This window comes from Pneumocystis carinii (genome assembly GCF_001477545.1).
Source record: "Pneumocystis carinii B80 chromosome Unknown supercont1.15, whole genome shotgun sequence".
Lineage (NCBI taxonomy): Eukaryota > Fungi > Ascomycota > Pneumocystomycetes > Pneumocystales > Pneumocystaceae > Pneumocystis > Pneumocystis carinii.
In genome coordinates, this window is record NW_017264727.1 from 42,352 (window position 1) to 57,217 (window position 14,866).

Genomic DNA, 14,866 nt, shown 5'->3' on the forward strand with positions numbered 1-14,866 from the left:
TTTTGGTCCTTTAAAATGGTATCTCTGGATAAGTTTATTGAAACGTATGTTGTTGCGTTTAATTTATATAAATATTATTAATGAAAGTGTTGATGCTTTGGAAGAACACTTTATTGAACGACTTTCGAAACTTGTATCAATTCCATCAGTGAGTTGCACTGCTTCAAATCGACCGGATGTCTTTAGAGTAGCGGATGTTATTTATCAGGAGATGATAAAGCTTGGTATTGATGCAGAGAAGCGACATCCGGGTACCCAGACTATAGATGGGGAACAAATTGATCTTCCTCCTGTTCTTTTTGGGAAATATGGATATGATAAGAATAAAAAAACTGTTCTTATTTATGGGGATGTATATATATATATATATATATTGTTGAATCTTATATCTTAGGCATTTTGATGTTCAGCCTGCTTCAATTAGCGATGGTTGGAGAACAGATCCATGGAAGCTTGTATATTGTAAAGAAACTGATCGTTTGTATGGAAGGGGCGCTACAGATGATAAGGGTCCTCTTATTGGATGGCTTAATGCCATTGAAGCTTTTCAGAAAGCAAATATTGAAATACCCGTAAATCTTGTTTTTTGTTTTGAAGGTATTTTACAAATCATTTCTATAATTTTCTGATTTTTTTAGGAATGGAGGAATCTGGGTCAGTTGGTTTATATGAATTAATTCAAGAAGAAGCCGATAAATATTTTTCTAATGTAGATTGTATTTGCATTAGTGATAATTATTGGCTCGGAACTAAGAAGCCATGTTTATCTTATGGGCTTAGAGGTATAGTATGTTATACTATCACTATAACTGGTAGATTTTTTTTTATTTTTCTACTTTTCTGAATTTTTTAGGGCCTCCGGCTGATCTTCACTCTGGAATTTTTGGTGGTATTACTTATGAGCCTATGACTGATCTTATTTATGTATTTTTTATTTTTATTTTTATTTTTTATTAATTTCCTTAGTTGTTATCATCTCTTGTAAAGCCTAATGGATCTATACTTATTCCTGGAATTATGGATAAAGTACAACCTTTGACACGTAATTTATATTTATAATAATATTTTTATCTAATTTCATTAGCTGAGGAGAAGGCTCTTTACGAAAATATATCAATTAGTATGGAAGAGATAGAACATTCATTAGGATCTAAAACATTAATTTATGACAATACAAGGTGTACTTTAATGCATAGGTATTATTTAAGATATTTCTAGTTTTATCTAATGAATAAGATGGAGATATCCTTCTCTTTCTATTCATGGAATTGAAGGAGCGTATTCATCACCCGGTATTAAAACAGTAATTCCTTCTAGAGTTTCAGGTATATTTAAAATAGCTATTTTGTATTTTAATTTAGTTTAAAAGGAAAGGTTTCTATTCGTTTAGTGCCCGATATGGATTGTGAGGAAGTTACAGTTTTAGTTAAGAAACACCTTGAGTCAGTATTTGCAACTTTAGGGTCCAAGAATGTACTTAGTGTTGAACCTAATAAGGGCGCTAAAGCATGGTTATCTCCTGTAAACCATTGGAATTATCGAGCAGCATCAAAAGCTATTGAAAAAATATATGGTGTAGCTCCTGATTTTACACGAGAAGGAGGTAGTATTCCTGTTGTATTAACAATGGAATCTTGCTTGAAAAAAAATGTTCTTTTATTGCCAATGGGGAGAGGAGATGGTATATTTTTAATTATTAAATTTAATTAACATTAATTTTTATAGATGGCCCTCATTCTATAAACGAGAAATTGGATAGATCTAATTATGTTCAGGGCATAAAGCTTTTTGGCACATATTTATGTGAGCTTGCTGCTGTTTAAATATCTCTAGGTTTTTCTATAGGTATTTTCTTATAAATAGAAAACAATAAATTGAAATATTTGATATTTTAAATAAATTTTATGCATTTCTGACGAGTTACCAGCATTTATCCTACAATATGCTTTAATTTTATTAGATAATATTAATATAACCATAATGGTTTACAAAGAAAACCCTAATGATAATAAATAAAATATTCAATAATATAGTTATAAACACTAATATATATAACTTGAATTTATTAAAATCAAAAATAATTCTAGATATTCTAGTAATTCATAGTTGTCCATTGTCTTTTTCGTTAAAAAATACTTATTTTATATTGGATAGTATTGTATTTGCGATATAGGGGATTATAAATAAACTTATCTAGTTGAGATAATAGATTTTGTTATATCCAATGCTTCAATAGCATCCTAAAAACAATTAATTATAGGCAAGATTTACAATAGAAAAAATACCCTCCAAATTTTCATATCAATATACATAACTGCTTGTTTCTTATTTCCTTGAGCTTGTTCTTCACTTGAAGACATGTTTTTACTTTCTTTTTATATTAGTAATAATAAGACAACGCAAAAAGAAATGATACCAAGGATTAATATATCATTTTTCCCTTTCACCAAACTAGCTTTGCCCTCTCTTATTAAAAAAGTTAAGTAAAACATATTTTCTACTGTTTGACAAAAACTTTCTGGATTTATAACAAATTCAAATAATCCTATAGGAGAATGACGTTTTAAATAATTGTCAATATTCATAACATTTTTAGGAGTTGTGTTATCTTGAGGCAATATATCTCCGTCTTTGATCTATATAAAATTCTTAAAAAATAAAAATAATAATAATAATAATAAATACCTCCTCTGGCTGAACAAGATCTTCTTTATTTTTATGAAACCTTTCTTGGCGCGTAACTTTTCGCTCTTTTCTTTCAACTGATAAAGGCCCTAACATAAAATTTATAGTAGGTGGCCTCTTATTACATAACATTGCCAATCTCCCGATTTTCATCCAATCTATCCCTGAATCTTCGTTCATATGGCAATCTTTATCAGTTTTAATAAATGATAATAATTTTACAATATATAAATCCATATCAAATAGTAAATCTCCCAATTTTAAGCGTTTTGCTTTCGTATTTACAATGCCAACTGTCTGTACAAGAAGTTGTGAATCTAAGGCTGCTTCCTGAGGCCTTTTAACTAATAAAATTGTTAATTATTACTGGTAATTATTGTCATTAATAATAATAATAATAATAATAATAATGACAATATCAATATTAATAATGGCAATACCTTTCTCAAAAAGCTGGTCTGCCATTCTTATTGTATTTATTAACCCATCATCACCTCTCTTAATATAATCTTGCTTTTTTTCTAGATTTACTTAAAAATTAAAGTAAGATAGTAAAAATATATCAATAAACCATCTGTCATCTTAATTAACTTCCTATATTCCTGACGTAAAGCCTGTCTAGAATCCACATCTTCATCTGAACAGTAGTTTTCATTATCCAATCTTAATGGAACTCGTTTTTTACTAATTAAGACCTCTTTTTTTAATGATTTATTAATCTTATTTATCTCAGAATGCTTAAGAACCATAATTTTTTAATAGAATTTTTAAAGATATTGTGTTATTAACATTCTTAAGAAAGTTTAAAAATAAAAAAATTAATATAAAACGGTATCAAAAACATATAGAAATAAATAAAACTCTATAAAAAACATATTATGAATAATTTACAAAAATTAAAAATTCTCAGTATTAATAAGATTTATAGCATTTAAAATCTTCCTATACTACATGTATAATCTATGTTCATAATCATTATTCTGTAACAGTGTTACCAATACAAGAATCACGAAAATCATTGGATAGCGCTTGAACTTGTTGAGGTTTATCAACAGCAATTTTTACAGTCAATTTCCTGCCACAGATTTCTTTATCGTTCATTTCTTCTACCGCCTTATTTTGCATGTCCTCATTTTCAAACGTAACAAAGCCAAAACCACGCCCTTTTCGTCGCTCACCTTTTGCTGCTAATCTTTCGGCCAAATAGCGAGGTAACGGGCGAAGAGCAACATATGCACTTTGAGGATTATATGCCGAAAACCATTCTATAAGCTAAAAAAATCAATATAAAAACTGAAAAAAAGAAGGAAAATGCATACATCTACGTCATTTGTATCATACGAAAGCCCTGCTACAAAAATTGTTGTTTTACTGTTAATGCCATCAGCAGGAGGTCCCTTGGGTGTACGTCTAACTCCTGGCCGATTAGATGATCGGGTTTGGTTATGTTTAGCATCTCCTTCAGAAACATTACGATCGGTCTGTTTCTGAGTACCAGGTGCAGTACCATTAGCATTAATGCCTATATATAACATAATAAAAATTTTGATCTTTTTTCTTTATAAATAATCATACCAGGCATATTCTTTTTAGACTTAGAAGATTCCTTGAAACCTAGCCCATCAGCAGTCTTTTTAGACATTTTCTTCAAATAAATATTAACCCCTGAAAAGTCCATAAACTTGCATGCTTTACCTTCGTTTTGATCTTGGCTGGTCTTTGTCGCCGATTAGATGACCTCGTATGATAAGGATTTGCATGAGTAACTATAATCTTCCGATTCAAAAGCTCTTTTTGGTTACATTGCTCAATAGCATTCTGGGCATCTTGTCCTGACAAAAAACTCACAAAAGCAATTCCCAGAGAACGAGTGACACCCAATTTATATGAACGACGCGTCGGCATACTTATCGATGTACTAAGTATCCATTATAAAACAACATTCCCTAACCCATTTAACCCATAAACTCACATGTTCCCAATATTCTCCAGCAACGTTCGAAGATCACTTTCTGTCGTTTTATAACTAAGATTCCCAATAAAAATTTTATTCCCTGCTTCTTTCTCCACATGAATCGTACTCTTCTGACCCTTCTCTGCGCCTTCCTCAATTATAAGATCTTCTGTTTGTGAAACAATATCCTTAATATCTTCTGCTGACATCTTATCTAACCCTCATTTATCTATCAAAAAAACAATTACATCGAAACACTCACCTAATATCAACGGCTTTCTCGTATTTATTAATCCTCAAATCTATTCTGGCAGTTGACTCCTGCTTGTAATTTCTTTACCCTTTTTTTTGTTAGTAAAACAGGGTTTTAGGATAAATTTGAATCGTAACTTAAAAATTGAAAAAAAGGTTTTTTAATTCAAGTAAAACGGAGTGTTTATAAACAAAATATAAAAAAAGTGGTTTTGATTATGTTATGAGGAGATGAATTGATAGAATGGGGTGTTTTGGTTTAAGACGTGTGTACAGGGTTGTCCAGTGTTTGACAGGGCTAGGTTAAGGGTGGGCAAGAGAGGGAATAAGATGTAGGGTTGTGACTGGATAAGGGCAAGGGATGGGTTAGGGATAATTTAGGGTTATTTCAGGGTTAGTGTTAGTGTTAGTTAGGGTTATATTAGGGTTAACAGGGATGACCCTTGTAATCTTAGGGTTATATTAGGGTTAGTTAGGGTTAGTTAGGGTTATATTCGGGTTATATTAGGGTTATATTAGGGTTAGTTAGGGTTAGTTAGGGTTAGTTAGGGTTATATTAGGGTTGTATTAGGGTTAGTTAGGGTTATATTAGGGTTAGTTGGGGTTATATTAGGGTTAGGTGTAAGGACTAAGAAGTGAGATAGAAAGGTGTAGATAGGAATTGTAGATGGTGTTTATTTATAAAACAAAGCTTTGTAGAATCATTGCATTAAAATGGACCAATAGTTTGTGTTTAATTGAGAGGAAATGGAATTAAAGAGTTCCGAAATGATTGAATGACTGTTATATATTAGATAGGTTATAGATATGAGTTTTTACCATTGTAAAAGAACCTGTGCCGCTTGTTAATTCTCTGAGAATGCTAGATTGATTAGATTATTAGATAGATAAGGCTTTGATTTTTACGTAGTGTATTGTAGCATATGTTTGAGGGGGATATATGCAATAAGAACATGATAGTCTGTAGAATAGTTGTTTATAGAGATTAATTTTCCCTGACGTAAGCCTGTGAGATCTTTTATTACGTTTCCTATGTCTTCGTTGCGAGGTAATGTGATGACGACATACATAATTGGTTCGACGATAGAAACGAATTGACTAGGAAGAGTGGTGATTACATGAAGAACAGCAAAACGGACGGCTGCGCCCAAGATTGAAGGTGTAACAGTGATCCCATATGTATTGATTGATTCTACTGTTACTTTAGCTCCACTTATAGGGAGTTGTTTAATAGGTCCAGATTGCAAGCCTGCCAGAACACCAGCAGTGCATGCGTGTTCAACCTTTTCAATGCCTAAATATTTGTATTCATTCGTAACACATTCGTCAATGATAATTTCATTGTCAATGCCATTGAGTTTTCCGGGATTATCAACAGGTTTTAGACGAACCACTACATCTACAGGGATTTCTTTATGCATAGTAGCATGGTATGTTTGTTGACCCACTACTTCATTTAAAATCTTTTCCCGGCGTTGAATCTGAACACTTCCTGTACGAATATTAAGACGAAAGTGGTTAGTTAAACGATCACATGCTGCTGCAATATGAAGTTCGCCGATCCCGCTTAATAGGATCTGTCCTTGGTTATCATCAACTCGCAAACTTGGATCTTCATCCAAAAGCCATGAAAGCACCTGGGGTAAAGATCGGGTTGCCTCTGCACCAATTGGTTCAAGAGCTATAGAAACCACTGGAGAAGGTAATTCTAGAGATAAATAAGCATTGCCACTAGTTTTACTATCAATTAAACCATCAAATATAGTTTGAATCTTCACATCTGCTGTATGATCCATTGACATATTAATATCGGAATCATCCACAAATATATCGCCTGTACGAATTCTATCATTACTAATCATTATGCCCCAATTTCCTTGATCAATTCGATTAATTGGTGAGCCTGTATTATTTGCTCCAATTCCAGAAAATGAACGAGGATGAATAGAATCTGAACCCAAAACAGCTTCTCCACCAATACACTCTCGTAATTTTTCAACTCGTACACGACCTCCCCGTAGAAGTCGCAACCATTGTCCTTTCTGAAGACATCCTAAAGATTTATTAATTCATATTATTCAAAAAAAAAGCATCGATTAATTCTAAGAAGAGTATCAAGTAAATTTCCATAAGAAAAGATTATTAAAGATCTTAATATATTTCGTTAATTAATATTTCTTACCTTGATGCACTGCGACATAAACATATCTAATACCTCGGTTAACTATCACCTTAAAAACAATAGCAAATACAGAAATGTCCTTTCTTTTCAGAGAACTAGCTAAAGAGTTTAGCATCAATGAAATATTCCTGTATTTTATAGGTGCATCTTCTGACTGATTTTCTGTTTTATGAAGGTTTTTAGAGGCATCTTTAATAAAGGATAGAGTTTCTAACAATTCTAAGTAATTTGTTGATATGAAATTGAGACTTTTACCATTTGAACGCTCTTCAGATGATGGTAAATACGTTACCATCGCATCAAGAAGTAATTGAATACCAATATTTTTAAGCGAAGAACCATAAAAAACAGGGATCAGAAAGTTCGACAATGTTGCCCGACGAACAGCCTGGCCTAAAATATTTGAATCAATATGTAATGAATTGGAGCCAGAATTAAGAAATGCATCAATTAAAGCTTCATCAACTTCTGTTAATGTTTCTACAAGATGAATTCGTGCATCGGCTGCTTGTTTTAATTGTTTTTTATTAGGAATAGCCTCCAGTGGCTGTCGCGTATATACAGTACCATCGCTATTTGGGTGCCATAAAAACGCTTCCATACTTATAATATCAATGAGTCCACAAAACCTGTCATTTGCTCCAGAACCATTATCAAAAATCGGAACTTGCATTGGAACTAAACGAACACCGAATTGACGCTGAACTTGCGTAAAGATTTTAGCTGGATCAACATCTGGTCGATCCATTTTATTAATAAAAATAATTCTAGGAAGCTTCCATCGACTTGCTCGTCTCCAAACATGAACTGTTTGCGCTTCTATACCAGAAATCGCATCCAGTAAAACAACTGCTCCATTCATAACTGAAAGAGCCCGTTCCACTTCAAACACAAAATCTGCATGACCTGGCGTATCAATAAAATTAATCCTATGTCCATTCCACATAAACCATATCGCTGCCGATTTAATAGTAATCCCTCTTTCCCTCTCCATCGGAAGATAATCCATAACTGCTGATCCTTTATCAACATCTATCCTACCATAAATCCCAGTTATTAACTAATTTCTATCTACCGCCAAGACTACTCGTACATCCACTATAAAAAAGCATTCTTTCTACTGTCGTCGTCTTCCCCTGTATCTTTTCAATTCCGTCATAAATCCATCCAAGAACATACTGCATCCACATGTGCCAAAACACCAATATTATGAATCTTAGACGCTGTTGAGTATCTACAGCATTCCTTACGAAGACGCGTCCTCATAAATGCCTTCAATAGTCCCTTATAGACCCGGATCTTGGCAAATGATAAATTACCAATCATTCTGGCTAATTTATTCAAAATTCCATCAAATTTTACCGGAAAAAAGCGCCAGGCTTCAATAATAACCTTAAACATGTTATAAAGATACGAAAATAACTTTTAAATACATTAATTGGCCCTTAAACGCCCCGCAAAATAGTCCAGAGATTTTAACATTTTCTTGACGTTAAAAAATATCTCGAGGACCAACGTCAAAAAAAAGCTGGTACTCTAAGGGTTGATAAAAGGTGAGTATTTTTACTGTGTTTCTACTGTATTTTTACATTAAACAGGAGGAGACTCCGTATTTTCTATAGTAAATTGAAAGTCCTGCTTTTGAAGCACTTTTTTTGACACAATAACGGATAATAAAGAGGATTTAGAACAGGGCGGCTCGGAGATAACTACCGAGCCGGAGAATCGCTATTTTTATGTGATAGTAAGGGAGGTAGAACGGTCTAGCAAGGTCCCGGTGATACGGTTTAATGTTGATGTATGGTTTTTGGACAGAAAATGAATAGATTTGTGACGGTATATAGACAAACGTTGAGCACTTTCGTTCATCGCAGTTTACGAATGTACGACGAACGTATGAGGAGTTTATTAAGCTAGGAAAGCATCTTACTATTTCTAATCCGGAGTGTCTTGTTCCTCCATTACCTCCTAGTATTACATCGGCGGGGTTAGGATTGGAGGAAGAAACGAAATATCTTCATATTCGTATGCAGAAATGGTTTGATTTGATTAGTGAAAGCTCTATTCTTATACAAGACAAAGAGCTTGTTTATTTTATTGAAGGGCATTTTGGGGTATGGTTATATTATTTATAATAGATTTATATTTTTTAATATATAGTATTCGCCTGTTATACGAAAGAACAAGCATGGATCTGTGTTGAAAAGAAAAGCGATTAAGATGCAGGGAGCTCCTCCTGATGATACTCCTGAACTTTGTAATTTAAGACCAATTGTCAAACAATTTTATCGACAAACATCTGAATCTTCTGTAAAACTTGAAAAAGTTATTAAAACTCTTCGAGGTTGTTTTCTATTTCATAAATTTGTTTAAATAATGACATTTTTCTAGTTCTTAGTGCTTCTGAGGATGAATTAGGGCTTAAATTTATTTCAATAGCAGATATGGTGCAACATTCTGGAATGTCTAATGCTTTTCGAAAACTTGGGAAAACTATTCAAAGCATCAGTCATTCACGTTTGACCCAGGCAAATACGAAAGCTGTTATTTTTATTGATACTTTGTCGTATATATCTTCAGATGCATTCATAGTAGAAGTATACTTCTTGTTAATATTTATATAGTTTTAATTATTTTCAGGAAACTTTAATGAATCGTCAGATTCTTATTAAAGAACTGTTGTCTGCACAAGCATCTTCTCGTTCTAAAATATCTACTATTACACGTTTAAAATCGTCGAGTTCAATAAAGCCTGAAAAAGTTGACGAGGTTTTGGCCTCTCTTGAAGAAACTCGTTCACTTGAACAAAATTTGAACATAAAACTCACGCGAATCACTACAAACCTTCTTCAAGAAGGACGTAAATGGACAAAGAGAACATCAAATGATATTAAGTCGTCTTTGAAAGAGTATACAAAACGTCAAATAGAATATGAAAGACGCTTGTTAGCCATTTTAGAATCGTCAAGGCCTGACATTAGAAATATAGATCATACTGGTGGTCTTTCAAGGTTGGGAAGGGAATTTTCACGATTAAAAAATAGGAATGATATTAATTCAAGTCAAACAGCTCAAGGAGATGCATGGTCTGGTATCCAAAGGCAAAAGAATCATATAGAAAAAGAATATGATGCAAAATTTTTGAAGAGAATAGATGATGTCTTAGATGCACGTAGTGCCTTTGAAATTCTTGGAACAAAAGTTAATTAGATTTGTTTTTCTAGTAGATTACATTTATAGCCATATTGAAGATATTAAGCAATATTTAGGAAAAATATCATTGTTTTTAGTTTTTTATGCATTGTACTTTTAATCTATTTATTTTTAAATTTTTAATATTTTCTATATGAATTAGTATAGATTTTGAAAAATGAAAACTAATTTTACAATTTTATATATATTGCTATAATTATAATGCTAATATGGAAAATTACTATGTATAGCAAAATTGAATATTACTTGTAATAATATACAAAAAGTTCAATTAGTTCAACTAAAAGTTAGCATCATGAATAATTTGTAGCTAGGCGAAAATTCCTTATAATTTTTTTTCTAAAATATGAACAATTTTTATTTTTATATAACCCACTAATGCTTAAAATAATATTATAATATATAATTTTATGACCATGTTTCTTGTAGATATCGACCTTCTTTTTCCATTGTTGAGAGCCAAGCTCTGGATTGTTCATCAGAAAGGTTTCCTTCCTTCATTAAAATATTAAGAAAAGATTGTTTAACTGCTTCTGGCATAAAACGAGAGCTTCTAAATATCTATTTAATTTGGAATTTTTCTTTAAAAAAAAATACCCTGATAAATACAAAATCCCTAATTTATTATATAAATAATCATATAAAATTCCAGAATTTTCTTCCATAACATGTTGAACATATCTTTTTTCGCTCTATTTTTATTAGACTCCAATATAATCCAAAAAAAAATACCTGATCTCTTGAAAATGCTGTAAATAAGATTAAATCATTGTTCTTACAATATTCCATCCATTCGTCTTTAAATAAAAAGTCCTTATATTGTGAACGACATCCAAAAAATAATATATTATCTTTATGAAATTAATAATAATAATGATAATAATAATAATAATTTTAACTTTTGCATCGATCAAAGATACGTTCTTGAATCAATGAACGCAATGGTGAAACACCTGTTCCTGGTCCTATCATAACAATAGGAATTGAAGGTAATTTAGGTTTTTTCAAAGTTCCTGAAGAAAACCCAATTTCTATTTCAATGCCTAAACTTTAATATAATTCATTTATGTGTCATATTATTACCCTCTGAAAGGAAAGAAATCCATCTCGTGCATAGACCATATCTGAAACTTCTTAAAATTGTCTTATATTTAACAATTGCTACACATAAATGAATTTGTCCAGGATTAGCCTAAAAATAAGATATAATTATAATACAATTACTTAATGTACCTTTAAGCTACTAGCAATAGAAAATTTCCTGCCAGATATAATAGGAAAAACATCAAATATATAATCTAATGGAATGTTTAAAGGTGAAAAGTCTTGAATAACTTCTAAAATAGTTCTTCTTGGACGATTAACATAATCATATAAATCTTCTTGACCCTCAGTACTACAAAAATAATGAAATTTATCAATAAATTCTTTATTATCTGTAAAATGTGCCAAAAATTCAAAAAAAGATCGCCGAGGAACTGATAAAATATCTAATATGTTTGTAAAAAGAAACCGTAATGTAGCTTCTGACGGAATTAAATGGTTTTTATAAATCCTTTTTGAAGATATTTTCAAAGGAACATCTGCAATTTCCAACCAATTCATACATTTTAGAAAAATTTCTACCTCTTTAGAAGGATTAGATGGATATAAAATAATATTATCGCCAGGATAATATGTTACTGAGTCATCATGAATATCCAATATCATATGTCTCACATCTTGCCAGTGATCTTGCGATGTTATACGCAGATTTTGAGAAACAGTTACTTTAATCACGTTTGCTCTATGAATTGAATAAGTAGTGGAAGACACTTTTGTTTTATTCAAGTTCACAAAAAATGATGATGATAAAAGCGAGGTTTCTGGATATATACTATATCCTTTTGGAATTGGATATTTTTCTAATAAAATTGTCCAAAGTTCTTGTGACCATGGAATTAAAACCCCGTCAATTCTTTATAAATAAATTAATATATCCTTTTGATTAGATAAAAGTTTCGTACCCTTGTTCATGTTGCTCATCTACTTCTCCACGCTCATGAATTGATTGTGCGCCAAGCTGAAGTAAACGTCTGTATAGCTTCTTAGATGACCAGTTATATCTTTTTTAAAAATAAATATTACAATATATAACAATATTGCTTTAATTACTTAGGATAGAGCGTACTGCCAATACCAAATACTGCAAACTCCATACTTTCAAGAAAATCTTCCGGCAAGTCTTTTCTAAGTAAAAATCTCCACAATGGCTTTATATTATCCGGCATTTCACCCTGTCCTGTTGTTGAACACACAAAAATAACTAATGTTGCCTCTATAAAATCTACAAATTATGAACCCTTCCTTCTTCATTCATCTCCTATTCCACCTTCAATCAAAATATCCTCTCCTGAACATATATATGTACTAAATAGACGCCTTCTTGCCCCTCTTTCAAGATACTCTGCTACATCCTGTGCTGTCCCTGTCTGGCTCCCAAAGATAATCCAGAGATGCCGCTTAATAGACATCTAAAGGACTTGTATTACTATTTTACAAAAACTAATGCCCCCACTGCGAGTCGAACACAGGACCTTCTCATCTCTCAGTATTTCTACGAGTGAGATGTTATAGCCACTAAACTATAAGGGCATTTCTGTGCTATTTCATAATAAAAAATATAAATTGGTTAACCATATTCTATAGTTTTATGATAAACAGAATATGAGCTGAATGAGAAGGGATAATGCACAGATAGATGTCGATCAGGCAAAGGAGACGCCGTCAAGGCGTTCAGGAGTTCCTATAGATCTGGAAGGAGAAATGCGAAATGCAGGAGCAGAGCTCATTAGACAAGCATCAATCCTTCTTGAGCTGTAATTAGAAAAAATAGATGAAAACAATTGAATGATAGTATTATAGACATGTGACATGTTTTGGGACAGCAGAAGTGTTGTTTCAACGGTTTTATTATAATGAATCATTTAGAAAATTTTCAGTTAAAGAAATAGCTATGGGAGCTATTTTTACAGCTTCTAAAATTACAGAGCATCCAATAAAAATTAGGGACATTATAACGATATTTTTGAGGATATTTGATTGTAGGGAGGGGAAACCGGTTAAAGTTCTTGAATATTTTGATGAAGTAATGATTAAGAGTGAAAAAAATAATTTTACAATATGATAGTTTTTTTATAGGACTAGGGATCAAATTTTGATAGCAGAAATTACATTATTAACATCTCTTGGGTTTGATACATTTGTTGAACTTCCATATAGATTGACTATTTATTATTTACAAATATTGGATTTAATAAATGATAAAATAATATTACAGAAAGTATGGTCGTATGTTAATGATGCATTATGTACAAGGGTTTCATGTATACAAAGTGCGCCATCTATTGCTATAGGATGTATTTTTATTGCTGCTAGAGAAGAGAAAATTAAACTTCCATATGCATGGTGGGAAATTTTTGATGTATTTTTAGAAGATGTAAAATATATAGCAGCAAGTATAAATTCGTTTTATATAGAAGAAGAAGAACGGAAGAGGAGGGAGAGGGAAGGTCATTTAACGCCGATAGATTTAGAAGAATTGGAGAAATATTTAAGTGAAAAAAGATAATTTGTATATTATAAATATATTGGAATTTTTAAAAAAATTTATGTATTATTATACATGTGGTTTTGTTTTAACAATAAAATCTATTTTTTAGATTTATTAGTATTATTTCGTATAATTTTATGTTAATAACTAATTTTAAATCTGCCTTATTTAAATGTATAATATGATACAGATATCTTTCATAATACCGAAAGATTTTGTTATTAATGGGTTATGATTTATAAGAAGGGTGTAATTATTTTCTGTTTAAGCTCTTGAAAATCATTATTTTGAGTAATTGGAAAATGATTATATAAAGATGCTATTTGACGTAAAAAAATTGGATCTTCAAAAACAATTCCTTTAAAAAAATAAATATTTAGTCTTAATAATATAAAAAAATATATTTGTTTTGGTATCTATTAGATATTTTTTTAGAATTTCAATATGTTGTTGTAAAACTTTAATTACATTTATTTGTATTAACAAATCTACAATTACTATATATAATTGAAATGGAATCAACTAAAAAAACCGAATTATATACATTTCTTCAGACGTAACTCAAAATATGCTTTATCCACTTTGAATATACCTATATTCTTAATAAATTTAGTTTCCAAGGCATTTCAATAATAATTTTATCATTATGTTTATTATCAAAAAGAGCTTTAGCAATTATATAGCCAAAAATATTTAAAATATACATATAATTCTACTACTTGGGGGCATCAATGATTTATTTGTTTGAGATTTATGTCTCATATAATAATCTGAAATAATAAATACTAAAGGATGTCCATATAATAAATATGAACTATTAAAAGACAAGAGCTTATAATGAAGCAATTGCATTTAATTGTTTTTTTTCATAAAGTTCTTTGATTTAAGTCGTTTATAGTCAAATTTGGATCTATTTTTTGAAGAAATCTTAACAAAATTTACTTTTTCATTAAAATGAATACATTTATGGGTTAATTAAAGAAAGAAG

General features: G+C 31.0%; 8 protein-coding genes and 1 non-coding gene across 9 annotated transcripts; 3 read left to right on the forward strand and 6 right to left on the reverse strand.

Moving 5' to 3' along the window:
- Window positions 1-46: 46 nt before the first annotated feature.
- T552_03127 (hypothetical protein) lies at window positions 47-1,823 on the forward strand (the record flags this gene model as incomplete). The annotated part of the gene is made up of 9 exons (XM_018371642.1): window positions 47-352; window positions 411-597; window positions 639-812; window positions 854-924; window positions 967-1,042; window positions 1,085-1,196; window positions 1,237-1,325; window positions 1,370-1,681; window positions 1,726-1,823. 9 exons carry the CDS (start codon window positions 47-49, stop codon window positions 1,821-1,823), a joined length of 1,425 nt encoding a protein of 474 aa, XP_018224434.1.
- A 321-nt stretch (window positions 1,824-2,144) lies between these two features.
- Window positions 2,145-3,480, reverse strand: T552_03128 (hypothetical protein). The gene is made up of 6 exons (XM_018371643.1): window positions 3,257-3,480; window positions 3,126-3,206; window positions 2,686-3,029; window positions 2,417-2,636; window positions 2,286-2,371; window positions 2,145-2,240 (listed from the first exon to the last, which is right to left on the reverse strand). The coding sequence occupies exons 1-6, from the start codon at window positions 3,432-3,434 to the stop codon at window positions 2,190-2,192; spliced, it is 960 nt and encodes a 319-aa protein (XP_018224435.1). The 5' UTR covers window positions 3,435-3,480; the 3' UTR covers window positions 2,145-2,189.
- A 120-nt stretch (window positions 3,481-3,600) lies between these two features.
- On the reverse strand, window positions 3,601-4,942 carry T552_03129 (hypothetical protein). The gene is made up of 6 exons (XM_018371644.1): window positions 4,902-4,942; window positions 4,658-4,853; window positions 4,381-4,603; window positions 4,261-4,330; window positions 4,005-4,207; window positions 3,601-3,957 (listed from the first exon to the last, which is right to left on the reverse strand). Exons 2-6 carry the CDS (start codon window positions 4,846-4,848, stop codon window positions 3,661-3,663), a joined length of 984 nt encoding a protein of 327 aa, XP_018224436.1. The 5' UTR covers window positions 4,849-4,853; window positions 4,902-4,942; the 3' UTR covers window positions 3,601-3,660.
- An 851-nt stretch (window positions 4,943-5,793) lies between these two features.
- T552_03130 (translation elongation factor G) lies at window positions 5,794-8,474 on the reverse strand (the record flags this gene model as incomplete). Its single annotated transcript, XM_018371645.1, has 4 exons — window positions 5,794-6,944; window positions 7,074-8,105; window positions 8,149-8,209; window positions 8,253-8,474. 4 exons carry the CDS (start codon window positions 8,472-8,474, stop codon window positions 5,794-5,796), a joined length of 2,466 nt encoding a protein of 821 aa, XP_018224437.1.
- Window positions 8,475-8,825: 351 nt separating this feature from the next.
- T552_03131 (hypothetical protein) lies at window positions 8,826-10,326 on the forward strand. Its single transcript, XM_018371646.1, has 5 exons — window positions 8,826-8,871; window positions 8,918-9,187; window positions 9,234-9,417; window positions 9,465-9,670; window positions 9,714-10,326. The coding sequence occupies exons 2-5, from the start codon at window positions 9,101-9,103 to the stop codon at window positions 10,281-10,283; spliced, it is 1,047 nt and encodes a 348-aa protein (XP_018224438.1). The 5' UTR covers window positions 8,826-8,871; window positions 8,918-9,100; the 3' UTR covers window positions 10,284-10,326.
- Window positions 10,327-10,651: 325 nt separating this feature from the next.
- Window positions 10,652-12,845, reverse strand: T552_03132 (hypothetical protein). Its single transcript, XM_018371647.1, has 9 exons — window positions 12,658-12,845; window positions 12,441-12,612; window positions 12,293-12,391; window positions 11,520-12,243; window positions 11,370-11,478; window positions 11,186-11,329; window positions 11,019-11,137; window positions 10,884-10,978; window positions 10,652-10,839 (listed from the first exon to the last, which is right to left on the reverse strand). The coding sequence occupies exons 1-9, from the start codon at window positions 12,797-12,799 to the stop codon at window positions 10,695-10,697; spliced, it is 1,749 nt and encodes a 582-aa protein (XP_018224439.1). The 5' UTR covers window positions 12,800-12,845; the 3' UTR covers window positions 10,652-10,694.
- T552_05045 lies at window positions 12,835-12,920 on the reverse strand. Its single transcript has one exon. It is a non-coding gene; the product is annotated as a tRNA-Thr (tRNA).
- Window positions 12,921-12,955: 35 nt separating this feature from the next.
- T552_03134 (hypothetical protein) lies at window positions 12,956-13,941 on the forward strand. The gene is made up of 3 exons (XM_018371648.1): window positions 12,956-13,144; window positions 13,191-13,413; window positions 13,456-13,941. Exons 1-3 carry the CDS (start codon window positions 13,002-13,004, stop codon window positions 13,894-13,896), a joined length of 807 nt encoding a protein of 268 aa, XP_018224440.1. The 5' UTR covers window positions 12,956-13,001; the 3' UTR covers window positions 13,897-13,941.
- Window positions 13,942-14,114: 173 nt separating this feature from the next.
- T552_03135 (hypothetical protein) lies at window positions 14,115-14,730 on the reverse strand (the record flags this gene model as incomplete). Its single annotated transcript, XM_018371649.1, is given in 5 exon segments — window positions 14,115-14,294; window positions 14,347-14,366; window positions 14,377-14,400; window positions 14,423-14,470; window positions 14,598-14,730. 5 exon segments carry the CDS (start codon window positions 14,728-14,730, stop codon window positions 14,115-14,117), a joined length of 405 nt encoding a protein of 134 aa, XP_018224441.1.
- Between the last annotated feature and the right edge of the window lie 136 nt (window positions 14,731-14,866).

Excerpts from the sequence above, each read along its gene's own strand:
- T552_03132 (XM_018371647.1), bottom strand. The coding sequence starts at position 12,799 with ATGTCTATTAAGCGGCATCTCTGGATTATCTTTGGGAGCCAGACAGGG. Across the intron at positions 12,392-12,440 it reads GGCAGTACGCTCTATCCTAA|ATATAACTGGTCATCTAAGA; the intron begins GTAATTAAAGCA and ends TTTTTAAAAAAG. Across the intron at positions 10,840-10,883 it reads GGGATTTTGTATTTATCAGG|AAGCTCTCGTTTTATGCCAG; the intron begins GTATTTTTTTTT and ends ATAGATATTTAG.
- T552_03131 (XM_018371646.1), top strand. The coding sequence starts at position 9,101 with ATGCAGAAATGGTTTGATTTGATTAGTGAAAGCTCTATTCTTATACAA. Across the intron at positions 9,188-9,233 it reads TTATTGAAGGGCATTTTGGG|TATTCGCCTGTTATACGAAA; the intron begins GTATGGTTATAT and ends TTTAATATATAG. Across the intron at positions 9,418-9,464 it reads AGTTATTAAAACTCTTCGAG|TTCTTAGTGCTTCTGAGGAT; the intron begins GTTGTTTTCTAT and ends ACATTTTTCTAG.
- T552_03134 (XM_018371648.1), top strand. The coding sequence starts at position 13,002 with ATGAGAAGGGATAATGCACAGATAGATGTCGATCAGGCAAAGGAGACG. Across the intron at positions 13,145-13,190 it reads GCATCAATCCTTCTTGAGCT|ACATGTGACATGTTTTGGGA; the intron begins GTAATTAGAAAA and ends ATAGTATTATAG. Across the intron at positions 13,414-13,455 it reads TTCTTGAATATTTTGATGAA|TTTTTTTATAGGACTAGGGA; the intron begins GTAATGATTAAG and ends ACAATATGATAG.
- T552_03128 (XM_018371643.1), bottom strand. The coding sequence starts at position 3,434 with ATGGTTCTTAAGCATTCTGAGATAAATAAGATTAATAAATCATTAAAA. Across the intron at positions 3,207-3,256 it reads GTTAATTAAGATGACAGATG|AAAAAAAGCAAGATTATATT; the intron begins GTTTATTGATAT and ends AAGTAAATCTAG. Across the intron at positions 2,241-2,285 it reads TTGATATGAAAATTTGGAGG|GATGCTATTGAAGCATTGGA; the intron begins GTATTTTTTCTA and ends AATTGTTTTTAG.
- T552_03129 (XM_018371644.1), bottom strand. The coding sequence starts at position 4,848 with ATGTCAGCAGAAGATATTAAGGATATTGTTTCACAAACAGAAGATCTT. Across the intron at positions 4,604-4,657 it reads CTGGAGAATATTGGGAACAT|TACATCGATAAGTATGCCGA; the intron begins GTGAGTTTATGG and ends ATGGATACTTAG. Across the intron at positions 3,958-4,004 it reads ATGATACAAATGACGTAGAT|CTTATAGAATGGTTTTCGGC; the intron begins GTATGCATTTTC and ends TGATTTTTTTAG.